Source organism: Camelina sativa, chromosome 15 (genome assembly GCF_030686135.1).
Source record: "Camelina sativa cultivar CO46 ecotype springtype chromosome 15, ASM3068613v1".
Lineage (NCBI taxonomy): Eukaryota > Viridiplantae > Streptophyta > Magnoliopsida > Brassicales > Brassicaceae > Camelina > Camelina sativa.
In genome coordinates this window covers 469186-495679 of record NC_141894.1, presented here as the reverse complement: position 1 = coordinate 495679, position 26494 = coordinate 469186, and the positions used below count along the sequence as shown (strand labels likewise).

Sequence of the window (26494 nt, the reverse complement as noted above, 5' to 3'; positions counted from 1 at the left end):
TCTCTTTAGGAGAATCCTCGATTCCTCCCTCTCCTCCTCTTCTTCAACAACACTTGACAAAAAAAAAATTCTTACCACGAGAGAGAGAGAGAGAGAGGTTTAGAAAATAACACATTTACTTTTAACTTAACAACCAAAAAAAAAAAATATTGATAATTGTTAGAACTTTGAAGTAGGGAGGGTACAACACATTGTAGAAATGTTATTGTTACCTAACCAAAATAAAATAAAACAAAAAAAAAAAATTTGGTTTGGGGGTGTCAGGGGGCCCAAGTCAGGCTGGATACACGTGGCAATAAAGTGAGCACGTTGATAAAATAAACACGTGTCAAGTTGTAGACGAACAAGTAGTAGAAGCCTACGTCTAGTCTACTACTACGCCCACTTGATGCCCTTTTCCACGTGGCGCGGTGGGTGGTCGTCTATTGTTTTTTTTTTTTTTTTGTTCTTCATAAATTTAATAATAGTATAAGGAAAAAGTTTTGAAAGAAGATAATCCGAATCATTCCCATATTTGTTGTCTGTCAACGAGAAAATCAATCACTACTATTTGTCATTTGATTATTGTAATTCAAATGGGCATATTTATTATTTAACTTGGAATTATGATTGGTTACATTAAAAAGCCAACTTGTGCTAGAAATAAAGTAAAGTATCCGTACTAACACATCGTCAACTATGCTTGTAATATAATTCATTAACATGATCTTTTCTTTTCTTCTTTTCTCTTTTTCCTACAAAATTATAAAAAATACTACAAATTGGTAGTACTACTACGGTTTATAATATGCATTTGGTGCTTTGTTTTTAAGGAAAAACCGAAGATTGTTTTCGTAGTCTCTCTCTCTCTCAAAGATCGAAAATAGAAAGTTCATAGCCTAACTAAGACGTTTCTCCCATTCCTTCTCTCTTTCGATTTTTTTTTTTTTTTTTTTTTTTGATTAATGGAGATGATAAGAAGAGGTGGTGGGATCCCCAACGGAGTCGTTCAAGTACCTAATCTTGCTGCTAACAATCTCTTGCACAAGTATTTCATCTCTAGCAACTATCTTTGTCAAACAACAGACTCTGATGATCAGAAACAAGAATCGAACAAGAAAGAAGTTCAAGAAGAGGAGGAGGAGAAAGATGTTGAGCTCACGTTAGGTCTTTCTCTTAATGGACAGTTTGGTACGGATCCGAGATCGAGGAAGAGGAAGAACTTTGAACTGGGTCGATCTTCTTCAATACCCCAAGGTTTCATTTTCGTCGATGAGCTAAGAAGATCCGGCGGCGGAGATATGCAGCGTGGTGCTAAAGACATGTTCCAGCTGGATCGGACACGTTCTCTGCCTGTCGTAACGGAGATAGAGACAGAGAGGAAGAGGATGCGATCGGAGAAGACGAGGACAGTTATGGAATCTCCGGTTCATCCTCTGACAAAAGATAAAAACAGAACCGCCGAGACAGAGGAACAGAAGGCGAGGGCAATCTTGGGATTCAAGATTCCTCCGACGAAGGAAAAGGAAGAGAAAGATCGGTTCGTTGTCCCTGGTTCTGTCAACGAGGGGAAGGGTAAAAATGCGAGGAAGAAGAATGTGCAAGTTTCGGGAATGGAGAAGGCGAGGAACATTCTAGAAGACATGCCGTGTGTGTCGACAAGAGATGTCGGAGCCGACGGGAAACGAGTGGAAGGGTTTCTTTATTGGTACGGAGGTAACAAGGAGGAAGTCAAGATAGTCTGTGTTTGCCACGGCAGTTTTCTTTCGCCGGCCGAGTTCGTTAGGCACGGCGGATGCACCGTGAGCGACGACAACAGTGGTGGTGATGTTGCCATAAACCCTCTTAGACATATTGTTGTTAAACTTCCTTCTTCTTCTTCCTTGTAGTTCATTTGCTAGGGTTAATCCCAAACTAATTCAGAGACTCGATTTCATTCTTTGTTTTTTTGAGTTAAAACATCAAAGTTGATATTGAAGATGAATTCAAACAGATTGTAAATACATTTTATAGACTAAGTTGTATTTGCATTGATCCATGAAGCATTCATAGAGTAATCTATTTGCTTGTTCCTCGGTCTTAAGGGGTTGCTTCTCTCCAAGCGTTATATAATCTGCAATTAACTATTTTTAAACCCCACAAAACTTTGTATTGAAAACAATTTACAAGTGGGAGAGATACAAAAAAATTAGCTACAATTCTGCTTTCTCATAGTTTTATGTATGTTCTGCTTTCCTTTAAGAGAGACCTAACAGAGAGATAGAGAGATTAACCTTCCTATGCCTTCCCCTTCAGAGAGACCCTCGAGAACCCCATAGGAAATTAAACCTCTCTTCTCTTTCTTCTTCTAACTACTACACAAACAGGTTTACACAACAACTGAGCAAATTTAAGAACATCAATAATAATCAGTGCTAACATGACGGAGGCTGTAGCTGCTTCAGCCGTCTTACAACTTGCTTCATCGTCGGTCTCGTCGATAGTAAATCCACCGTACAGACAACCGCTAAATGCAGAACCTCTACAAGATCATCATGAGGACCCGCGTCCCACAAACCCGCTGTGAAAAACTCCTTTGCCCTTCCTTGTCTCAACAGCATACAAGCCCATTGCACGATGTTGAAACCGTTACCGTACGACACAAACGACGGATCTAGTGCTTTCTTGTCTGAAAGGAGCTCTAGAAGCACCACCCCGTAGCTGTAAACATCTGCTTTATCCGACACTCGGCAAGTCATAGCGTACTCGGGTGCTACATATCCAAACGTACCCGCCACACCTGTTGTTGCGTGTGTTTCCGATGTCCCAAGCAATCTTGCTAACCCGAAATCTGATAAATAAGCGTTGCAATCATCATCCAGTAGGATGTTGCTCGGTTTAACATCTCGGTGAAGCACCCGTGGGACACATTGGTCGTGGAGGTAAGCGAGTGCTCGAGCAATGTCTAGGGCGATCTTGTGAAGAACTCTCCAATCTCTTGTGGATCTTTCTTGGATGAATTTCTCGAGGTTGCCTCCTGGGAGATAGTTGTAGACCAAGAACATCTCTGTTTCGCTAGCGTGATAACCAATGAGAGTCACAAGGTTCGGATGTCTTAGTCTACCAAGAGTTTTGATCTCTGCGTGGAACTGTTGCACACCCTGAAACCGTCCAATGGAGAGGCGTTTGATAGCGACGACCACATCTTGAGATATTTCTGCTTTGTAGGTCGCTCCAAATCCACCGTTTCCAATCAGATTGCTTGCGTTGAAGTTGCCTGTGGCTCTAACAACGTTGTCAAAGGTTATCGGAACTCCAATGTCCATGAACATAGTGACTTCTCGTTTCGTAGTGGCCATGATCTTTGACTTCGGATGCCATTTCCTTGTGTAGAAGAAGAGAATCACAAGAGCGATCAGAACCGAGAAAATAGCTGAAGCTGATGCGATTGAGGCGATCTCTAGCGAGTTAAAACCACGCTTTTCTGGCGACTCAGGTGGAGAGTTTTCAGCAGGGGAAGATGCGTAATCCTGCGTGATAGAATCTCCAGCAGAGTCTCCGGAATCAGAAGACGGCGTTGTCAGAGAAAACACATGGCAAGGTCGAAGATAGGGGTTTCCCTGAACAGTGCTGCATTTGGTCAATCCGTTGGTTGAAGGAACTGGACCAGACAGATTGTTGAAGGAAACATTGAAAACCGCAAATGTAGAAAAACCTGACGGGATTGGACCAGAGAGGTTGTTATTGTTGAGAAGCAGCACAGTGAGATTCTTCAAGTTGACGAAATCATGAGGAATGCCGCCAGAAAGATGATTTGAAGAGAGATCAAGAACATCCAAGGAATGTAACTGACCAAAACTCTGAGGAATTTGCCCTGTGAGGTTATTATTCGCAATCGATAGATATGTCAAAGCTGTCATCTTCTTCCCAAGACTTCCCGGTATCTGACCTTGCAACTGATTCCAGCTCAGATTAAGAGCAACAAGCGAACCTAGATCCCCGAGACTCGATGGGATTATCCCGAAGATCTGATTCGACGAAGTATCAAGAATCTTAAGAGAAGTGCACATCTTGTTTAGTCCTTCAGGAATCCGACCTGAGAGCCTGTTGAAGCTGACATTGACATAAACTCCTTTGAGTTCGTCACAGTTATCAAACAGGTTTCCTGGGAACTGCCCGTACAACTGATTCCCTCCAGCAGAAAATATGTAAGAGACTCGCTTCCCCAACCGCTCCTGTGCAAGTGGTATAGACTTGAGAGTACCAGTGAAGTTGTTGTCTGCGAAATTATGAAACACGGCCGGACCTCCATCACCTCCAAGATCCATTAGGGAAGTTCCAACTTGAGACTTCATGGTGAAGAAGGATAGATAAACAGATGATGGGTCATTGTAAGATTCGATAGAAAATTTGTCAAAGTAGACAACAGGAGGACAACGGGTTGTGGTACTGTTGAGAAACTCAGGGATGAAACCTGATAAGCTGTTTCCGCCAACATCAAAGACACTCATACAGGGGACTGAAATATCTTTGAGAAGCTCTCCCGTAAGCATATTCGAGCTCAAATCAAGAAGACGAAGGTTCCTACATTTACTAAGACCAACAGGAATCTCGCCTTTAAAGAAGTTCTGACCCAAATTAAGCATCTCCAAGTTTTGACACAAACCCCAATCTCTTGGAAATCTCCCTTCTAACGTAGCTCTTGGCACCCAAATTATCTTTAGCTTAGGAAGCCTAGTGATTTCCTCCGGAATTCCACCTTGATAGAAATTGAAATCCTCAGTCATCGAAGTTAAATCAGCGCCTGGAGGTAAATCTGATACCCCTCTAATGCTGTTAATGTCATCATACACATTGTACAGATTTGACAGCACGAGAACAGACAACGAAGAGCAGTTCCCGAGTTCAACAGGTAATGGACCACTAAGAGTGTTCCTAGAAACATCCAAAACCTCAAGCTTCTGAAGATTCCCAAACTCTAAAGGGATAGTCTCCTCCAATGTATTTATATACAACAACAAAGACCTTAAACTGCCACACTTGCCCAAACTCTCAGGAATCCTCCCAATCAAGAAATTACCAGACAAATCTAAATGCTCAAGCTTTCCACAGTTATCCCCAATATCTTTAGGTAAAGAGCCTTGAAGCCAGTTTAAAGGCAAGTGAACCACTCTGAACCTCCCAACAAAACCAGGAACAGTTCCATTCAACCTATTACCACCCAAATTCAAAACCTCCAACTTTGACAGATTCTGCAGCGAGTTAGGGATTTCACCTGAAACTCGGTTAAACCCTAAATTCATAACCCGCAAACTCCGTAACCCAGTAAACCGAACAGGCAATGACCCGGTTATCAAATTCCCTTCCAGATCAAGAACTTCAAGCTTCTCCATTCCCCAGATTCCTACAGGAATCTCTCCGCTAAACGAATTGAAAGGCAGAGACAGAACCCTAAGCTCTGTAAGACCCACGAGTACAGAAGGCAAATCTCCGACCAAAGCTCCATGATTTCCGGTACACTCCCTCCGGATACCAAACCCATACAAAGGAAACTTACCGATATCACCACAAGTGAAACGATTCCGACTGGTTTTGGAACTCCCTTTATCGCTTCCAGAGCCAGTAATGTTAAGAGACGTGACTCGAGAAGTCGAATCGCAAGATACACCAAACCAGGAGCAGTAATCTTCGTTATCCTCAACCCAGCTAGCGAGAATCGAACTAGGGTCCGACAACGTTTTCTTAAACCGAAGCAACACCGATTTGTCCGAGTCAGCTGCTAAAACAGAGAGACAGGTAGCAGCGAAACAGAGTAACCAGAGCGAGAATACAACGTTCGAAGGCATCTGTCTACGGAAAAAACGCCATTTGATCACTGAAGAAGGCAAAGAAGTCATCTTCGTAACTTATCCCCAAAAATGGTTTTTTTTAACACACAAAAAAAAACCCTAAACCCACCTTTGCAAAGTCTGCTAATTTTGCAATTGACGAGCAAAAAGATCCTTCCTTTTTTACTGGGCGATACAATCTCAAGCTCTCGACCCTTTAACCCTAATTTGGGGAGGGGGAAGGATGATGAGAAGCTTTTTAGTGAGAGAAACAGATGAAGCAGAGAGAAGAGAGAAGAGAGAGGAGAGAGAAAGAAAGATATGAGAATTCAACACTGTCACTGAGGAAGACGCGTTTTTTTTTCTTCTCTGTTTTTTTTTCCGTTAATAATAAAATATCTAAAATGTTTTTATTTATTTATGGAGAAAATAAAATTCTTTATGTGAATAAAAAGAGTTGGCTTGGCTCACTTTGCTTACTTCCCTATTGGCTAACAAACTCTTTTTATTCCATTTTTATATAGGTTTTTGAAACTATAAAATCAAACAATGTTGTAAAGTTATATTGATAACACACTAAATTAACATTGTAGTCTCTCACCGCATCAAATCGCAATAGGTACATGATTGATAACAGTAGGTAGATGCGAGCGAGATTATCTTATCACTAAATTTGAGGTCACATTTAATTATTATGAAATAAATTATGTTGAGTCATAATAAATGTAACGATCATTCAATCTCTACTCCTACTAATAGTATATACTTCCTCTGTTTCACAAAGAGTGTTATTCTGAAGATTTTTCTTTGTTTCATAAAAAGTGTCACTTTACAATTCCAATGCATTATTTTATATTTTCAATGCATATTTAACATTAGATTTCCTAGTTTTACCCTTAATCTATAACTAAATAAACTCATTAAATACTTATTAAATGAAGACATATTTGTATATTTTAATATTTTCTTAATTTGTGTGAAATATGTCTAAATGACACTTTTTGGAAACGGAGGGAGTATATATATATATATCTCCCCCAAGACGTATCAATCTCTCATCGACCAATGTTATGCTAAGATCTTGAAGCTATACATTTATTACAGATACATATATGTATATGGACATGCATATATATATATATATATATTATATTTCAAAGTTACTTATTAAAAGAAAACTTCATGATCTAGCACTTAACAATTCATCCTGCCAATGAATAATTTTAAAAATACATATTAAATGCATGTGACAAAGATGTGTTTCTTTATATAACAAAAATATTGAGAAATTGTAAAGTGAAAAAGGGACAGAATCGCCTCTTTTCAAGGATTTATAACTAAAGGAAGCTTCAAGATAAAGCAAAAGAAAATGTTTTTTTCTCAATATATATAAATTTATAATTTTGTCATGTACCCAACACATTAGCCAACATTTATGGGGATAAAAAGAGTTGAGTTATATAACCTTTTTAAATGAATAATTACAAGGAAAAAAAAAAGTTTGGTTTTCTTAGTGAATTATATCTGTCTTTTAGCTACTACTTATAAATAATACGTATTGAAATAAAGTAAACAATGAAATGTGGTCCTTGTTTGTATGCATCACCATGACATAAGAGTTATATCATCCATCAGCCGGTTTGTAACCAAATTCAATCGAGCCAAAAATGTGGTGTCAATGCTAAAAACTGGAACTCGATTTGGATCATCACTTACAAGTTTACAAAGAAGAAAAGGAAGAAGATGAAAATTTTAACTACTTCCACACGTACACACATCAGAAAAAAAGATGAAGAAGACAAAACGCTTATAAAAGCCTCATCTACTAGAAAAACCCGCATTTTGAAGGACATTGGAAGCAAGAGAACCAACCCATTCTCGAAGCTTTTACCGATTGTGTTCGAGACTCGAATTTTTCCGATCCCTCCCGTTGTGGTTGTGGCTGTGATTCCGGCTGCAAGTCAGTTAGCGTACTAGATTCTGCATAAGGCTGCGGTTGCCGTTGCGGTTGCGGTTGGGGCGGTAGCACCGGCGACAGAGGCAGCTGGTACTCGGGTCTTTGCTTGTGGATAACGTTCCCTTTGATTTCCATAGATGGCGTTTTGATAACGACATCTTCTTTTGGCAATCTGTACATGAATTCCAAAGAAAATAAATATAGGGTTTCGAAGGTTTCGTGCTTCCCAAGAAATCATCAGAAGAAGATGGATAGATTGAGATTTTGCAGAAAACAACTCACACTTGGAATGCGAAAGAGGCAATGCTGTTATTGCTGGTGTCCGAACGACAAGAAATGCTCGGGGAATGTGAAACTGTACTGGTCGAATCTTCTGGTTTATTCTCCTTGACAACTTCTACAACTTCTTTCTCCTTTGGAACTTTGGTTTCAGTTTCTACTAAAACCTCCGCTTCTATCATTTCTTCATATTCATCGTCGCTCTCGACTTCACTCATCTTCTCTTCTTTGTCATCATTATCATCAACCTCAGAGTCTGATATCTCGACCTGGTACGGTTCCTCCTCTCCATTAATCGTCTCTTTCTCAGATTCATTTGGTTTCTTTACCGGAGGAAGAGGAAGAGGAACAGGAACCGGGTTGTTTTGGGTTATCATCTCAGCCGATCTCCACCCTGAAGCAGCTCCGTCATGGATGCTAAACAAGGACTCGTTAGAAGCTATACTCCATTCCATCGGATTACCCGGTTTACTGGAGAAAACCGAAGATGGAATCCGGTTTGGATCATAAGCCTGATGTGACTCTCTCAGTTTCTGTGCCTCAGAAGCAGATAATGATGGCTTGGGAAGAGGAAAATGTCGGATATCAAAGTGTCCATCTGAAGATTCAGATGTTATCGATGAACATCGTGACGATGAAAATGAACAAATCGAATTATTCCATTGCTCTTCTTTGATTTCGGTTTCTGTTTCCATTGTCATCTGATTGAGAAATAAAAAGAAACAGAGCGCTCTGTTTCTTTTTTGTCTGATTGTATAAAACAGACAACTAAGGGAATTGAGAATTTGAAGATTTGAATCAACACGATTTGCACTGAAACTTATGAGGGTTTATTTTATCTTATTTATACAAACGTAACACTAACAACAAAAGAAACAAGAGTAACAAAAAAAACAAGTCTGAATGATGTTTGTTATGTTTGTTTCAGTTAAACGAAGTTAGTAACGAGATTAAGAGAAAACCTTAATTTAGTTTCTTATTTAAAATGTGTTATTTACTTACCTCTATTTTTAGCAAGAACATATTGTAAAGGTAAAAAACAGCTTACTATACCGTTGTTAAACATTCTAGAAGGTTACTATAAGAAAAGCATAGTTGTTAACTTGTTACTAACAAAATAGGAAACAATAGTACTACTAATATACTACTATTCGTTTTGTAAGAAACCAAAATTATTTAATCAGTTGATAAATTTCCTTTTTAATTATACGCGAACTGCGAACATAAGAATTAAGAAATACAATAACCTCAGCGTTTGAGAAAATAAAGATAAAAAAGGTACATCAGCCAAGAACAATGTATTCGGTTCAAGCCACAGAATTAGCAAAGTCTTCTTCAGCAACTGACAGATGATAAACCGGATTCCGGTTTGCGTAGTTCTTGAATCTGAATGAAACAATATGTTTGAAAATTGAAGAGAGTTAGTAAATCTCTAAACCAAAAGAACAAATTGAGGAAACCGGTTAACGATTTGGTAGAATGAAATTGACCTTGGTTTGGTCAAAGCTAGGTGGAATAAGAGAACCGGAAGGTTTTCTGGTCCTTGCGAGAAGACCTTTAGTAACTGGAGACATCATTGCATCAGTTGGGCTTCTGTACCTGAGAGAGAAAGAGAAAAAAAAAACAAATTGATAAGTTTTAAGTACCAATCGATCTGGTTCAAACCGGCTATTTCACGTTAACCGAGTTATACCTCTCTGGGTACTTGAAAGCTATAGGAACTTTTAGTCGATCCGGAGTCCCGATTTTCTTCTTTGGCTCGTTGGTGGAAGAGGAGACTCGAGCAGAAGGAGGAGGAGATTCATTACTTCGGCAAGATTCCAGGAGCGGTGGAGGCGGAGATTCAGGGCTTAAAACGGTGATTTCTTGATGGTCGGGTTGGGTTTTGATAGGTGTTTCAAGATTTGGTTGTTGAGAAGACTCCATTAGAGAAAGAGAGATAAAGAACGATAAAATTGAGTGAAACGACGGATTCGGGTGTATGTTTAATTTATATGTGTGTGTATTTGGCTGAAAACATTACCGTTATAGTGGCAACGGTCGGATTTTTTTTGCATTATTTAAAAGTCTGTGTGGACACAGTGAGATTAGTGACCGTTTGTATTAAAAAGAATTAAAGGATGTGTATCAATACTTTTAGTAAAAAAAGATTAATTCAAAACCTCTGTATCTTGACTTACATTTTTAGAATATTGTTTTCCATATAAGTTACACAAATATGTATTATTCCATAATAAAGAAAATTTGAAACCTCTGTATATACATTTTAAAAAAATTTAGTAGTGGCTAGTGAAACCTAGTAGTGACTAGTGACTAGTGAGGCCAGGCCCAATAGAGGAGGTGTCATCGAGCAAAGTTTTCCGGCCCAGAAGATGAGAGAGAGAGAGTAGAAGGAAGGAACAGGGACGTATGATTGGACGGTGACATAAGCGACTGTAAACAGCACGTGAGGGGAAGCAGAGAGATTCACCGCTTGGTGTCCTTAAAAACGTCACAGAAAGAGAAAATAGAGAGAAGGAAGGAAGAAAGATACTGACACACAAAACTCTGAATCTGTTGGACAAAAGAAAAAAGAAAATATGCGTAAGCAAAGAGTTGTTTCTTGTTCTTGATATGACCTTAACACTATTCGACGACCCTCACTCACTCCTTTTTACCACTCTCTTCTTATCTTACTTCTTAATCATTTCATCTTTTGTTTTCTTATAGAAAAAAAATACAATACAAATATGATGATCTGTATTCAGTATTTTCAAACAGCAGGAGGATACGAAAAAGAGTCATTATTATGTGGCTTTAAATATCTACCATCTCATTTGCCAACTACTACTCCTGTGCTTCTTTAAATACCATCATTTTTTTCACTTCTTTTAATCATTTTCGAATTTTTATTTTCTTATTACAACGTTGGTGATGATACTTTATAAGCGAATCTGAATTATAGAAAAAGAAGAAAAAAAAAACTGCTAAGCACGGAAATAGAATCTTCTAAAGCAGTTGTCAGATCTTTCCCAAATAAAGGCTTTTACTTAATAGACAAAAACGCGATATAACCCCAATAATTCTCTATTAGAAAATTACGATTTTTAATAAAGAAAAAAAAAAAAAAACAGATATGATGTTATAAGTTGTTGTACTGATGTTGTATAGCGTTTGTTGGATATTCGTATGTATCTTAAATGAATAGATAAATTCATTCAGAAAACTGTATAAGTCCAAGATAACATTATATCATGGCTGTTGCTGATACGAGGCGAAGCAGTGTATATGGTGTCACCATTAATGGCTTCTTCTCCAGTAACTTCGCGTGTACGTAAATGATGTATGTATATTATTAACCTGACCTGAACATCCAATATTTTACATTTATCGACAGCATCCATAAATTACATGAATGGTTTATGTAGTCGTCAATAAAGGTACATACTTAAATGCGCTTGTCTAAGTCAAAAAGAGTTAGCTAGGTCTAAGTACTATCAAGTCGACACAATTATAACTTGAATACATAGAAAGAGAGAGAGAGAACAATATAAAGAAAAATGGAATTAGACTCGTTTAATTTTTTACCTGTCAATATTAATGCTCTACTCATCTCACATTAGCCACTTTTTGTGAAACAGAGGGAGTATGTTATAATTTATGGACAAGAAAAAATGTGTTACAGATTATAATACGAAAGGGGAAATTTATTATAATGACCTATGAAAAGATGGTCAAAGTTGTAGGTTTTTTAATCAGTAAAGAGAGAATACTTTTTGGTTTTTCTTCTAACATCGAGACATCAATTTCTTGCATGGGTCCAACTATTCAAAAACATACCAATTTATATTTTTCAAATGTTTATATATATATATATATTCACTAAAAAAGATTGTAACAATAGAGAGAGACCAAACATTATTGAGAGAATTTTAACTTTGATGTTTCGAGTTGTGATATTTTATTAAATACAAGGAAGGAACTATATCACCTAGGTGGAATTTCTTTAATAGGGAAAAATGGCTGGTCTTATACAAACTATATAAATAAATGGTGTCGAGGATTAAAACATACATGAGTTTATTTAACAGTTACTCTCTAATTCCAAGCATCTAATTCATATCATTAGACAAATGCTGTGGCAACATGCAAATGTAATCAAATAAGTACTTGCAAATCATCATTTAGTATTTTCTATCGTATCGTTTTAACACACTTGGCCATATTGTTATACTATCATGCATGTGGTGTATGACTGTATGTAATGGACACACACGATTGATTTAATGCTCTGTCATATCAAATAACGTATTTCCTTACTACTATTACAAGCTGGTGGTGTCATTGAAGTCATCATTGTATCTTCTTCCAAATTCATAAAGTTACTGTCACTGATAATATTGGTGGGCCATTTTTTCTTACCATCACCCATTTTTTCGCTATTATTTTTCTTCTCTCTCAAATATATTTTCTACATCAGAGCTTTGGAAACATAAACAACTCCATGAACCTACACCCCAAAAAATAAAATAAAATAAAAATTTCCAACCTAATAATGAAAGTAGTATCTGATTTTAAAGTGTAGTTTTGGTAGAGTGAAAATAACTTAGAAGTAGTGGACTAATGTGGATTAATTGGCGATATTTCTGTTTAGAGACAAATATTAAAATGTTACTCGTAATGTAACATTTGCATTAGGAACATAACATTTTAAATAATAATAAAATTGCAAGTGTCTATTTAATTATTTTATGCCGATTAAAAACATATTGGTTCAAAGTACAATCTATGCATATTGGTATCACATGAGTTAGGGATTATTTAAGTCAATTGTACTAATCAAACTGCCAAAACAATGGGGTTTGAAGTAAATATGCTAATAACTTTATTTGTTTCCAAACTATATATATATATATATATATATTTAATATTATTAAAACAATTTCAATGTCATTTGAATATTATCCTAATTTCGGCTATCTCACTCTCTCTCTTTCTCTATTTAAGGCAGGCAGGCTAAAGGTAGAACTGTAGAAGCCAATCTCAAAAGTCTCCGACACACTCTTTAGATTTTTCTCTTTCTCCTTCTTCTGGCCATGGCTATGGCAAAACGTGTAATAATGTTCACCACTCTCATGGCCATACTTGTAATGACATCTCAAGGAAGAGTTCAAACAGAAGGAGGAGAGAAAGAAGCTGAGGCAGACCGAATTACGTCACTTCCCGGTCAGCCTAACGTCACGTTCGAGCAGTTTTCCGGCTATGTCACCGTTGATAAACCCTCCGGAAGATCACTCTTTTATTGGCTCACCGAAGCTTCTCACCTCCCTCTCGCCAAACCTCTTGTAATTTGGCTCAACGGAGGTAACTTTTTTACCAAACCTTTTTTTTTTTTTGACAACAAACCTTTTTTTTTTTTTTATTCTTTTTGTGTGTGATTATTTTTGCTTTTATTTTGTTTGGACATTTATTTATTTAACGTATTTACTCAATAAAATTATAAATCTCGCTAGATCTAATTTTAGCAGACCAACTATCTAAATCTCTGTCACACTTCTTGAATGGGTTTGCAATAAATTCGTTTGTAAATTTTTTATTTATTCAATTTCAAACCACGCTTTATATCCATGAAACTGGATTTATCTTTTTTATTATATAGTATTTGTTATAATTAACTATATTCGGGTTTGGCCTACTGAAGCATGATAATAACGCCCTAACTACTTATGGAGACTCACCATTCGAGCCCATATTTTCTTTTCTCATATAATATCGATTATAAAAATACTTATAAGGAGTATATATTACTATGATTTTTGTCGAGGTTATACAACTTGTCATTACAATAATGCTATCTATGTACATGCATGCATTCAATAGAAGATGGTTGTATTTTCTTGTTAGATACGTATATATTGCTAGAAAAAGTTATAACATTAAATGCAAAATTCATTTAAACTACCATTGAGAGACGCTATTAAATACACAACTAATTTTTGGTCTCTTCTTTAATTTTTGTTAAATAAATAAATTCTCAACCTCTTTATCATTCATATATATTTTTTTCTTCTAGGGGGTAAAATAAATTACTCAAACCTCTATTAAATTTTAATAAATGTCTTTATGTATTATTAGGACCGGGATGTTCGTCGGTAGCGTACGGTGCGTCGGAGGAGATTGGACCATTCAGGATAAGCAAAGGTGGGTCTGGTTTGTATCTCAACAAGTTCGCGTGGAACTCAATCTCCAATCTCTTGTTCCTCGAAGCTCCCGCCGGCGTCGGCTTCTCTTACACTAACCGTTCCTCTGATCTCTTCAACACCGGTGATCGCCGTACCGGTATATTTACACAACCTCCCTCTACGGTTTAACTAAACCGATTTTTTTAGGTTATTGATGACTCTGTTTCTTGCAGCCAAAGATTCACTTCAGTTTCTTATTCAATGGCTTCACCGGTTCCCGAAATACAACAACCGGGAAATCTACATCACCGGCGAGAGCTACGCCGGACATTACGTTCCTCAGCTCGCTAGAGAAATCATGAATTATAACAAACGATCCAAGACTCCCATCAATCTCAAAGGAATCATGGTAATTATCGAAATCAAGATCCTCTGTTTCCGTTACCAATCGAAACTTTTTTGACACTCGGTTACGTTGTATAGGTTGGAAATGCGGTTACGGACAATCACTATGATAACCTCGGGACGGTGTCGTATTGGTGGAGCCATGCGATGATCTCCGATAGGACGTATCATCAGTTGATTAACACTTGCGATTTTAGTCGTCAGAAGGAATCTGATGAATGCGAAACCCTTTATTCTTACGCTATGGAGAAAGAGTTTGGTAACATCGATCAGTATAACATCTATGCACCGCCGTGTAACAAGTCAAGCGACGGTGGTGGTAGCTACACTGGTTCTTCTGGCCGCCGTAGTATGCGGCTCCCTCACCTTCCCCACTCCGTAAGAATCTATTATCTCCTCTGTTTCTTTTGGTTTGGTTCCGGTACACTTGTTTAAATTACTCGGTAGAGACGGTTCAGTTGTTTTAATGATAATGTATTACAGGTTATCTGTGGTTTAATTCGGTTTCCGGTTATTGGGAATAGGTATTGAGGAAAATTTCAGGGTATGATCCGTGTACCGAGAGATATGCAGAGATCTATTATAACCGGCCTGATGTTCAGAGAGCTCTTCATGCCAACACCACTAAGATCCCGTACAAATGGACAGCTTGCAGGTTCATACCAAAAATTTGAGAAGATCATGTTAATTATTTTTGCTGTATAGCTCGATATTAACTAGGATTGGTGGTATTTTGTGGCAGTGAGGTGCTAAACCGGAATTGGAACGATACAGATTCGTCGGTTCTTCCTATATACCGGGAAATGATTGCTGGCGGGATTAGAGTTTGGGTTTTCAGTGGTGATGTCGATTCAGTTGTACCAGTGACGGCTACTAGATACTCACTAGCAAGACTTAGCTTGAGTACCAAAGTTCCTTGGTATCCTTGGTATGTCAAGAAACAGGTATGTGTAACTCTAAAACCCCGAAGCTTGTTTGGTTCTCTCCGGTTTAATCAGGAAATCGATTTGAACCGAAAACGTGGATTTTAGGTCGGAGGATGGACGGAAGTGTACGAAGGACTAACGTTCGTGACGGTGAGAGGAGCAGGTCACGAGGTGCCATTGTTCAAGCCACGGGTTGCTTTTGAGCTTTTTAAGTATTTCTTGAGAGGCAAGCCACTTCCAAAGGCTTGAAAATAAATATATTTCAAGTCAAGAGAGATTGTTAACATTTGAAATTCATGCCCGAGAGAAAAGAAAATGTAAAGTTTGGGTTATGAGAGATGGTATTTAATTAAATCTAGTCTATTAATGACAACAAGTATTTAATCTATGATTGTTTTAGTCCATTTGTATTTTCTCTTAAGGCGAATTGCGAAGATCATGGTTGTGGAAGTTAGGAAAGGTAATATTAAAATTAGAATACAAGTGAAAATCTAGTAATACATTTTCTTATATGTGAAAATCTAGTAATACATTTTCTTATATGTGAAAATCTAGTAATTCATTTTCTTTTGCAAGTGCAAATCTAGTAATACATTTTCTTTTGCAAGTGAAAATCTAGTAATACATTTTCTTATATGTGAAAATTTAGTAATACATTTTCTTTTGCAAGTGAAAATCTAGTAATACATTTTCTTATATGTGAAAATTTAGTCATACATTTTCTTTTGCAAGTGAAAATCTAGTAATACATTTTCTTATATGTGAAAATCTAGTAACACATTTTTAAAGTTTAGTAATACGTTTTCTTACTAGATACATCTTTAATTAATTTATTCATGTGATAAAATCTAGTAATACATTTTCTTATATGTGATAATATCTAGTAATACACCAGTATTACAGTTTTCTATTTACTGTAAATCCCACAAGAATTGGATTTATGCACAAATCAAGAATTGGATTTATGCACAAATCAATAAATCCCACAAACCCCCTTATGTGTAATGGACAATTGTCCAGTTCTTTGTAAGCCGATATAAGGTTCGTTTCCAAGCTTACAGGAATCGTATGGGGACCAGACAAGATATTCACGGTCTTTGTTGGTTCAAGCGGAAATGGTTGTTCGACGCCGACGAACACAATGAGTGTCCCCGTAGCGATGTCACTCCTATCGATCTTGTCCAGCCTTGTGTATCGAATTCTCGTCCTTCGGATAATAAACTCTCCTGGCTTGGGTCCAAGGTTCAATCTTTGATCAGCGACGACGAGTTTCACAATAGTGCCGCTTTGTCTAGCTCGTCTCGTAGCTGCCCGGATATATTTTCCCGTTACTATAAGAGGACGAGAAAACATTACGTTGCGATTAAAGTATGCTACTTCCGCCACCGTAGTTGCAAGGAGGCGTACAAGACTACTACCTTGCTCAAATCTTACGCAAGGGGGAGTTCCTGAACGAGGAATGGACGGGGTTACAAACCTACCACCTACACCGGGCTCTCCTCTCTTGGTAAACACTGAAACAATTCCCGAAGGTTCGTGATACGTACTCCAGAAATGGGTGGTCAAGTTTCTGACTGCGATGTCCGGGGTTGACATGCTTACGGTGGAGATGGTCATTCCTGCTTCGGTGGAAGGAACGTTATTCCCCAACGTGCAATGGAAGGTTGCTGAAAGGGTTGCACCATCCTCTTGGATTGTTCGTTCCATTTCTTCTAAGAAAATGCAAGGATTGATAAAAGCAATTGTTGAACGAGTAATGCTACTAGCTCAGAAATGATAATTAAGGAGGGTGAAACAAAGAACTTTATTAAGATTGTCAAAGATCGTCGAATTACAATGTATCCGTTATAAGCCGATCGGCGAATTACAGAGAATTGTATTCTCAAATTGACTAATAAGACTGAAAGCTAGAATTGGACTGACTCCAGATTCCTGCCTTATGATACTTGATGTCTTTTATGCGCTGCTCCTTCTGTATTTATAGTTGATGGGACGCTTCATCTTTCTACCTCGGGATCGATGTGGTATTGTCTTCGAACAAAGGCAGCGATCGTTTCTTAGCGGGCCCGCTAACTGGGCTGTCCGTCTCAAATGGGCCTTCTAGAAGCTTCGTCGGCCCAACTAGGGAGATTCGGTCAGTCAAGATTTCTAGAAGTTATGCTGACTATTTCAATAATGGGTCTGAGGGAAAGCCTGCTAAGGCTGGGTGAAACCCATATCTAACAGCAATTTAGAGAGAAAGAGCGATAAAGGAAAAAAAACGAAGCAAGAGAAAGAGATTGATATGTTTTTCTTGCTTCGATTTGCTGCATTTATATACAAGTTCTTCCTCACATTGACGACCTCATTATGCCTACACCAACAAATGAGAGTATAAACGTAGGTACATTTTAAAAGTTTTGGCCATGCTTTAGTTAAAAATTAAGAGTATAAAAACGTTTACGTGTTGTATAAGTGAATTGCATGCGCGCTCTTTTGCAATATCTAACTGTAACCGAGTAAGAATTACATTGTGCTTTCATTTTTTGATTGAAAATTTGGATAACTTGGAGAGATTGTTAATCAGCCTTGTAATAAAGTAATCAAACGTCGTAAAAGCCAATGAGTCATTTCATTTAACGTCCTCCTCATGGCTTACCCAAAAATGAAAACCACAAGTATGGACTACTGGGAGAGACATGCTTATTTATTTTCAATTTTTTGGTATTTTCCTAATGGAGAAATTTTCTTAAGCAAAAAGATTGAGGTTATAGAAAAAAAGTAATTAATGAACATAATTAGTAACTCTAACCGTAATAAAGCTAATGAATAAAATGAGTCATTTCCATTGGTTTTTCATTGTTATTTTATTTTATTTACAACAACAATAAAATATTGTTAAGTTCATTTGCTTTCTTATGATTCACAAGTCAAACTTCGGATCAAATTAGTCTAACACAAATCAATTAGAATTCGTTGTCCATTCATCCTGTCCTAATCTGACAAATTTTTCTGTAAATAAATCAAAACCTTTGATAACTCATGAAAAAAAAAAAAATATGGGAAGACCACATGTTGTGGTCATACCTTACCCAGCACAAGGCCATGTACTTCCTCTTTTGGGTTTCTCATGTTGCCTTACGTAACATGGAATCCTTGGTATATCAAGAAACAGGAATGTGTAGTGTAGCTCTAAAACCTTATTTGGTAATCTCCGGTTTTATCAAGAAATCGATTTGAACCGAAATTTTGGATTTAGGTCGGCGGATGGACGGAAGTGTACGATACGAAGCGCTAACGTTCGTGACGGTGAGAGGGGCGGCAGGTCACGAGGTGCCATTGCTCAAGCCACGTGTTCCTTGTGAAGTGTTTCTTGAGAGGCAAGCCACTTCTAAAGGCTTCAAAAAAATGCAAGTCAAGAGAGAGCTTTTTTAATGGAGTCTCAGACGTTAAAAAAATTTATGTAACAATATTGTTTCTTTAAAACATTTTATCTTTATCTTTATCTTTAATTATTTTTCTCATATATTCTTATTTTTAACAGCATTTCCATTATTTAATAATTAATTAAGATAATATTGTGTAGCCTAGTCACGAGTATTAAAGTTTTCTATTTAATGTAAGATGTATTCTTTTATTATTTTCATTTTGTTGTTTTGGGTTAAAGTCTATATTCTTTTTTAGGAGGTATTGGTTTAGAATTTAGAAATAATTTTAATGACTTTAAAAGTTATGTAAAATATGTTGTTATTCAATCAAGACTCTTTAAAACTCTTTAAAAATTTGGTGTTATTGGTTGTGGATTTGTAAAAAGTTATCTAAAATCTTGATAAATCTAGTGTTATTGGATTAAGAGTTTTATAAAGTCTTACAAAATTTTATGTTATTCAATAAAAACAAAAGAATCTTGGATTGTTAATGAATTCAAATGTTGTGTTATTGGTTTATGATTTTATATCATTTCATTCATAACAAAAGTCATGAAAACTCTTTCATCAAATAGAATTTTTTTGAAAGATTTTATGAAAGATTTTACAAGATTAGGAAAAACAAATCAGCAAGATTTAAAATAACTTCCTAAACAATCTCTTATACAATCTTTCATTTTTACTTTCTAATTTTCTATGATTTTTAAAATCAGCAAGATTTTTTTAAAAATAAAGTCATTAATTTCATTGTCTTATATTTGATTTTTTCTTGTTTATGTCAACAAAATTGAACAGGAAAAAGAAAATCATAATGATTTGGCAAATAATAATTAAGATAATAAATAACCTTAGATATACAAAACCCATAGACAGGTGTAACAAGCTAGTAGTGTTGGCTTTGGGCGTTTGGCTCTATAAAAAAGAGAAGTCCCATGAATTTCTCAAAATTGGTGATTTTGTTCTGAGTCTCTTTGGTAACACAACAGAGTATAGATTTTTTTTTTTTTTTTTTTTACTTTGGGGAGAAGACTTCAAATGGGCCAAAGCAAGGACCGGACATCCAAGTGGTCAGAGATTTGTCCGGACCTGCTGCGATGTGTCTTGGAACGTCTGAGTTTCACAGATTTTAATCGAGCTAAATATGTTTGTTCGTCGTGGCACTCTGTTTCGAGAGGCTGCGTACCTAAACGAAATCAGATTCCATGGTTGATTCTATTCCCTCGCGACGACATCATCAACAACAACAACAACAACAACAACGATAGGAGTTGCGTGTTGTTTGTTCCTGACGATAGAGACAGAGTTCACAGAACGAGAGATCTCGGTGTTGACTTTGTGCGGAGTTGTTGTCTGGCTACGTATGGAAGCTGGCTTCTGATGAAGGACACTCGTTCGAATCTCAACATTCTGAATCCGTTAACCGGTGAGAATATAGTTTTACCAGTTACTTCAGACTATTACGTCCCACCTGCACCACCAAATTATGAGAGGGAAAGCATAGCTTGTCTTTGGATTGACGATAGAAGCAAAGATTACGTAGTTGTGTGGCAGGTGGATGAGGAACTGCTCCTTAACAAGAAAGGGAACAATACGTGGCGACGGATTGCTTATACTCGCTGGGGATATGGAACACAACTGGTTTACCAACACAAGAATCAGACGCTCTACTTTCACGGTTACACTATCAGGATCTGGTATTTATCTGGAGATGAACCACTAGAAGAATCTGAATTTTTTCCTCCAGCTTATTTTGCCATTTGGGATTTTATCACTGATAGATGGATAGACAAGTCTCTGAGAGAAGAGGAGTTGTTCGTGAGAGAGTTTCTTGACAGCGGACTATACATTGCAGTGAGTACAGTATCTGGTGAAGTTTATAAGATTGCTAATGTAGTGCAAAAGTGCAAAAGATGGCTCTTCCGCGTCAGCAAGATGAACCCTATAAAACTTCGTTGGGAAGTAATTGATTCCCTGGGAGATGAGGCGTTGATCTTAGACATGGGTATTACTGTTCTCGCCAAAGACGTGCCAGGGTTCAAGAGAAACTCAATCTACTTCAGTGGGCTTGATTATGACAGAAAAAATCCAGACCATATATTTGTCTTTGATCTCACAACCCAAGAGATTGAACCTTTACCTCAGTGTGTTTTCTCCTCCATACAATTCTCTGGTGCTCGATGGTTTCTTCCGGAGTTTTAGTTTGGTTTTACAATTGTTAGCGTAGATTGCTCATGAAGAAGAAGAAGAAGAAGAAGAAGAAGAAGAAGAAGAAATCTGATTTTGGAGTCTACACTAACAATAGTTACTTCCAAAGATGTGTTTTCCCCTCTTTTTCTGTTTGGTTATTTTGAAAAAAGGAAGCTCATTATAAGAGTTTTGTATGCTGGTTATCATAATTTTATATTTTACAATAAAGTAAGCTCATTTGCTCTCTCTTATGATACACAAGTCAAACTTTGGGATCAAATTAGTCTTGATTCCCATAGAAAAACGACAAAAAGAAAGTTCAATAATATAATTCGTTGTCGATTCATCCTGTCTTACTCTAAAATATTTCCCTATAAATGAATCAAAACCTTTGGATTATAACTCAAAACAAAAAAAAGATATGGTAAGGCCACATGTTGTGGTCATACCTTACCCAACACAAGGCCATGTTCTTCCTCTAATGAGTTTCTCACGTTACCTTGCAAAACAAGGAATCCAAATTACATTCGTAAACACCGAGTTTAACCACAATCGCATCATCAGTTCCTTACCAAAATCATCCCATGATGATTATTTTGTTGGGAATGGGATCAATCTTGTTTCGATCCCTGACGGTTTAGAAGATTCACCAGAAGAGAGGAACATTCCAGGGAAGTTGTCTGAATCGGTTTTGCATTTTATGCCTACCAAAGTAGAGGAACTGATCGAGAGGATGATCACGGGCAGTAGCGGTGGTACTGGTACGATCATAAGCTGTGTTGTAGCCGATCAGAGCTTGGGATGGGCAATCGAAGTTGCGGTTAAGTTTGGGATCAGACGTGCTGCTTTTTGTCCCGCCGCGGCTGCGTCTATGGTTCTTGGATTTAGTATTAAGAAACTAATCGATGATGGTCTCATAGATTCCGATGGTAAGAATAATAAACTTTTCAATCTGGTTTTGATTTTTCTTTTTGATGTTGTAGAACTACAAAGATGACTTATAAATTTATAGCTATTGTTTCTATATCATATATGCAGGGACTCCGAGTGTGGACAAGACAATTCAACTATCTCCTGGGATGCCGATGATGGAAACAGACAAGTTTGTGTGGGTTTGTCTGAAGAACAAAGAATCTCAAAGGAACATATTCCAACTTATGCTTCAAAACAATGAGTCAATTGAGTCAACGGATTGGTTGTTGTGTAACTCCGTGTATGAACTCGAAACGGCAGCGTTTGGATTGTGCCCACAAATATTACCAATTGGTCCCGTTGGTTGGGCTCAGAGTCTTGAAGAGGATTCCATTTCCACGTCACTAGGAAGCTTTTTACCTCAGGACCGGGATTGTCTAGATTGGTTGGACCGGCAGATTGCCGGTTCGGTTATATATGTTGCCTTTGGGAGTTTTGGGGTTATCAGCAACGCTCAGTTACAAGAGCTAGCAATCGGTCTAGAGCTTACCAAAAGGTAAAAATTTGGGACAACTTGCTCAACTCTGTGTGATTATTATTCACTAATACTAAGTTAAGTTGACTCAACAGGCCGGTCTTGTGGGTCACCGGCTCCGGTGATCAACAACCGATCAAAGTCGGGTCGTATCAGGTCAAAGTGGTGAGATGGGCACCACAACGGGAGGTCCTTTCTTGTGGAGCCATTGGATGTTTCGTGAGCCATTGTGGATGGAATTCAACTTTGGAAGGAGCCCAAAATGGCATACCATTCTTATGCATCCCTTATTTTGCAGACCAATTTATCAACAAAGCATATATATGCGATGTATGGAAGATTGGATTAGGATTTGAAAGAGATGGACAAGGAGTGGTTCCGAGGTTAGAGGTGAAGGAGAAGATCAATGAGATCATGAGAGACGGTGGAGTGTATAAACAACGAGCCATGAAGATTAAAGAGATCGTGATGAAAAGCGTTGCAAAAGATGGAATCTCTTATGAGAATCTTGATAAATTTGTCAGCTGGATCAAATCACAAATGAATTGATAAAGTTTAGCAATGCATGCATATTATTACAATGTTTCTAAAGAAAGATAAAATGCAAAAGAAATTAAATGTATCCAATTCAAGCTTTCAACCAAACATCCAACAACTTATTAGTGTGTGTATGAGAAAATTATGAAGAGAACAAAAAATCAAAACAGAGGATCTCTGACATTTCCAGTAGAGGATAAAGAGTAAATTGGTACATTTATTTTACCAGCGATGATGTGAAATTATGAAAGATACAGTAAGAAAAAACTCAAAAATAATGAATCCATCATCACCTTGTTCTGCTCTCTCCGCCGCCTACGGAATCTCCCCGTGGGCGAACCTTGCGGTTCTCTGACCGTTGTTTCAGAGACTTAGTAACGGTTCCAGTAGGTTCTGCGTCTGAACTTGTTGTAGTCGGGCAAACCTTGGATTGGACCAATAGCTGAGATGGCAATGTCCTGCACATAATCACATAAGCATTCACTTAATCACTCTTGGGTGTTGTTGTACTCTTGTTTAGCAGTCTAAACTCATTATCTCTTTTCTTTTTCTTGCATTTAAAGAAGCCTGGAGGATAGAGAAGGAGAGAAAGATATAACTTACCTTGTCATACATATATTTGTTGGCAACACGTTTTACCGTGCTGGCATCAACAGCATCAATCCTAGCAAAGAGTTCAGCGATTGGGATTCTACGCCCATAGGTCAGCAGCTGCACATATCACAGGAAATGATGCGTTTTAGAAGATAATGGTGTTCCAGAGCGGAACATAATGGGATGCTAAGGTTTGTTATCTTTGACCAAGCAAAGTATAGACTTCTAAAAATTATAAATTTACAATTTACAAGGTTCTATCAAGTTGCTTCTATGATTCAAGGCATACCTGACGACCAATATCTTCAGCAATTGGGCTAGTTCCATCCATGTGAAGTAACAATGATGATTTCAGCTGCAGAGAAATTTTAAATCAGTTGGCATTAAAAAAATACAGAAATAAATGAACACAACAGATTTACACATGTAACTAGCTAAAGCTAAATCTCGGGAAAGAGAGACAACATTAGTTGGGTGTTAACCTGATTCCGTGCACGTGTCACATCAGCGTCTGATACTCGGTAGGCCAACTTGGTTACCTCATACATAATGGCATATGATAGATCATCTAAGCAATCGGCCTGAAAAAGTAGCAGACTATATGAATATGCTTATATCGATGAAATTAAACAAAGACTCAAAGAGATAACAGCTAAGCTAGCTATGGAATTCTGGGTTGACCTTAGCAACTGCATAAACGCCGAACAGTCCAGTATCCTTGTAGTTGGTGTTAAATGCCATTATGCTTTCCGCTATTTCATTAATGGCAACCCTCTGGGTCAGGTCAGAACTGCACACAGAAATATAATGTTCATCAACACATTGCAAAAGGAGCTATTCTTTGAATCCATGGCTAGAAATAATAGCCAGAGAGCAAACTCACCCCACGTGTTTTCCCCCACCAACATTTTTGTTCCAAGAACCCAACATAGTTTGCATAACCATAAGAGCAACGGAATCTGGATCTGTCCAAGATGCTCCCTCAAAGGCAACAGCAAATTGTGCAAGGGGTAGGTCGTCATCAATCATTCGGACCTGCCAAGAATTTCAAGGGTTAGAGATTTAAGAAAGAAAGAAAGAATACTGCTTAAAGAGAAGTAGCAATCATATAAGTTGTGTCTTTACCTCAGAACCAGTAAAACTAGCAGGTTCATTGGCAACTAGTTGAGAAGTAGATGTTGGATCAGATGACAACTTTGTAAATAGCTTCTTCACTTGCTCAACAACTTCCTCATGATTAACAGCTCCTGCAGCAGCAATCACCTGACATGTTTTGGATGAGCCAACATAAGAATCCTAACAAATTCAATAAACCGATTGTAGGAAATGATAAAGAGGTAACCAAAATTAATACCATCCTGGAAGCTGTGTAGTGAGTCTTAATGTAATTCTGTAGGTCCTCTCTGGTGATGGACTTGACATTCTGAGCAGGCCCCAAAATAGTTCTTCCAAGGGGTGTATATTGGAATGCAGTAGCATGTAAATGGTCAAGAACCACTTCATCTGTTTGTCCCTCCACCTACGGCCACACAAATTACCAAAAGCTACACTTTAGCTAAGTAAAGTAACAAATAACTCTAATAAAACCTATGACTATGCCAATTAAACCTCAAAATATGAATGAGTAAGCCACTACAAGCTTAAAAAGAGGTAGATCAATTAAGAACATGATAAAGTTTTCATTTTTAGGCACAAGAGAAACAGAAACTAACGGTATTGATCGAGAACAGAGCAAAAAGTTCGAATTTTTAAGTAGACAGATAAATAAAAAAGCAAACCTCTTGCATTTCCCTGAGGATGACATCACGTTCCCGGTTGATTCTACCTTCCTCGAACTTGGAGTTCTGTAAGATATCAGCCAACACATCCAAAGCCTGGTTCACATTCGAATCCAACACCTTTGCATAGTATGTGGTCTGTTCCCTAGATGTATACGCATTCAAATGACCACCAATATCTTCGATCTCTTCCTCCAACGCCCTCACAGTACGCCTCGACGTGCCTTTGAATATCATATGCTCCAGAAAATGAGCTGTTCCGTTTGTCTCATCCGACTCGAACCGAGATCCAGCGTCGATCCAGACTCCAACGGTGGCGGTCTTGGCCGAGAGATTGGACTCAGTAGCGACTCTTAGACCATTGGGCAAGGTTGTGACACGTGTCTCCGGAGCTGACAAGATGTGGTTGTGCGAAGCTAGGATCGGAATTGGCGATGCGTATTTAAGAAACCTCTTGTCCGGATTCTCGAGCTTCTTGATCTTACTTTTGATAAGCTCGGCTGCGTGATCGTATGGCATAAGATGCGGCGGCGGCGGGGATGGAGTCGCCGGAGATGTGGAAGCCGGCGCTGAATCGATTGCTGAAAACGATGAGGAGGATCTTGTCACTTGATTCAGAGACAACCGCCTCTGAGATCGGCGTGCTAGGGATAGTAGATGCTTCATCGCCATTGCTGATGATGGCTTTCTCTTTGCTCTTCTCTCTCTCTGGCTCTCCTCTAGGGTTTGATTGAAAAAGCCAAAAATGGCAGAGACGACTCGAGATGCGAAGTAATAGCCAGTGGTTATGTGATTATGAAACGACGACACTTTAAGACACTACCAATACGATGTCGTTTTAAAGAGAAAATACTAGTCAACTAAATTTAAAAGGCCGTATTAGGCCCATTATTATGAACAAGATTGGGCCATGAGAAGGGGTCCGGGTTTAAGACCCGGATTCGAGAAAACCCTAATTGAAAGAGAGTGAGCCGTATATAAAGAGTTTGTTAATGGAGATTGAAAACCCTAGCCTTTGCGGAGAGACAGA

At 37.8% G+C, this 26494-nt stretch overlaps 8 protein-coding genes across 10 annotated transcripts; 4 read left to right on the top strand and 4 right to left on the bottom strand.

Moving 5' to 3' along the window:
- Positions 1–500: 500 nt before the first annotated feature.
- On the top strand, positions 501–2011 carry LOC104744278 (ninja-family protein AFP4). Its single transcript, XM_010465305.3, has one exon. The coding sequence runs from the start codon at positions 945–947 to the stop codon at positions 1866–1868; it is 924 nt and encodes a 307-aa protein (XP_010463607.1). The 5' UTR covers positions 501–944; the 3' UTR covers positions 1869–2011.
- Positions 2012–2105: 94 nt separating this feature from the next.
- Positions 2106–6312, bottom strand: LOC104744277 (LRR receptor-like serine/threonine-protein kinase RPK2). Of its 2 annotated transcripts, XM_010465304.3 has the most exons (2): positions 5917–6312; positions 2106–5833 (listed from the first exon to the last, which is right to left on the bottom strand). In XM_010465304.3, exon 2 carries the CDS (start codon positions 5802–5804, stop codon positions 2394–2396), a length of 3411 nt encoding a protein of 1136 aa, XP_010463606.2. In that variant the 5' UTR covers positions 5805–5833; positions 5917–6312; the 3' UTR covers positions 2106–2393. The 2 variants fall into 2 exon arrangements, with proteins under 2 accessions (XP_010463606.2, XP_010463605.2); XM_010465303.3 differs by having other exon boundaries at positions 2106–6002.
- A 1140-nt stretch (positions 6313–7452) lies between these two features.
- LOC104747964 (uncharacterized) lies at positions 7453–8730 on the bottom strand. Its single transcript, XM_010469667.2, has 2 exons — positions 8026–8730; positions 7453–7915 (listed from the first exon to the last, which is right to left on the bottom strand). The coding sequence occupies exons 1-2, from the start codon at positions 8721–8723 to the stop codon at positions 7612–7614; spliced, it is 1002 nt and encodes a 333-aa protein (XP_010467969.2). The 5' UTR covers positions 8724–8730; the 3' UTR covers positions 7453–7611.
- A 467-nt stretch (positions 8731–9197) lies between these two features.
- Positions 9198–10095, bottom strand: LOC104744276 (uncharacterized). The gene is made up of 3 exons (XM_010465302.3): positions 9716–10095; positions 9513–9621; positions 9198–9408 (listed from the first exon to the last, which is right to left on the bottom strand). Exons 1-3 carry the CDS (start codon positions 9946–9948, stop codon positions 9358–9360), a joined length of 393 nt encoding a protein of 130 aa, XP_010463604.1. The 5' UTR covers positions 9949–10095; the 3' UTR covers positions 9198–9357.
- A 2841-nt stretch (positions 10096–12936) lies between these two features.
- Positions 12937–15900, top strand: LOC104744275 (serine carboxypeptidase-like 25). Its single transcript, XM_010465300.3, has 7 exons — positions 12937–13365; positions 14137–14340; positions 14417–14592; positions 14667–14966; positions 15113–15243; positions 15331–15532; positions 15620–15900. The coding sequence occupies exons 1-7, from the start codon at positions 13098–13100 to the stop codon at positions 15761–15763; spliced, it is 1425 nt and encodes a 474-aa protein (XP_010463602.1). The 5' UTR covers positions 12937–13097; the 3' UTR covers positions 15764–15900.
- A 3925-nt stretch (positions 15901–19825) lies between these two features.
- On the top strand, positions 19826–21354 carry LOC104744274 (F-box protein At2g05970-like). The gene has a single exon (XM_010465299.3). It carries the CDS (start codon positions 19957–19959, stop codon positions 21118–21120), a length of 1164 nt encoding a protein of 387 aa, XP_010463601.1. The 5' UTR covers positions 19826–19956; the 3' UTR covers positions 21121–21354.
- A 114-nt stretch (positions 21355–21468) lies between these two features.
- On the top strand, positions 21469–23284 carry LOC104744272 (UDP-glycosyltransferase 83A1-like). The gene is made up of 3 exons (XM_010465296.3): positions 21469–22037; positions 22147–22576; positions 22651–23284. The coding sequence occupies exons 1-3, from the start codon at positions 21530–21532 to the stop codon at positions 23102–23104; spliced, it is 1392 nt and encodes a 463-aa protein (XP_010463598.3). The 5' UTR covers positions 21469–21529; the 3' UTR covers positions 23105–23284.
- Positions 23158–26462, bottom strand: LOC104744273 (putative mitochondrial-processing peptidase subunit beta, mitochondrial). 2 transcript variants are annotated; one of them, XM_010465297.3, is made up of 9 exons: positions 25465–26462; positions 25041–25205; positions 24812–24949; positions 24570–24721; positions 24368–24476; positions 24169–24267; positions 23976–24041; positions 23696–23803; positions 23158–23550 (listed from the first exon to the last, which is right to left on the bottom strand). In XM_010465297.3, exons 1-9 carry the CDS (start codon positions 26134–26136, stop codon positions 23464–23466), a joined length of 1596 nt encoding a protein of 531 aa, XP_010463599.1. In that variant the 5' UTR covers positions 26137–26462; the 3' UTR covers positions 23158–23463. The 2 variants fall into 2 exon arrangements, with proteins under 2 accessions (XP_010463599.1, XP_010463600.1); XM_010465298.3 differs by having other exon boundaries at positions 23692–23803; positions 25465–26268.
- Between the last annotated feature and the right edge of the window lie 32 nt (positions 26463–26494).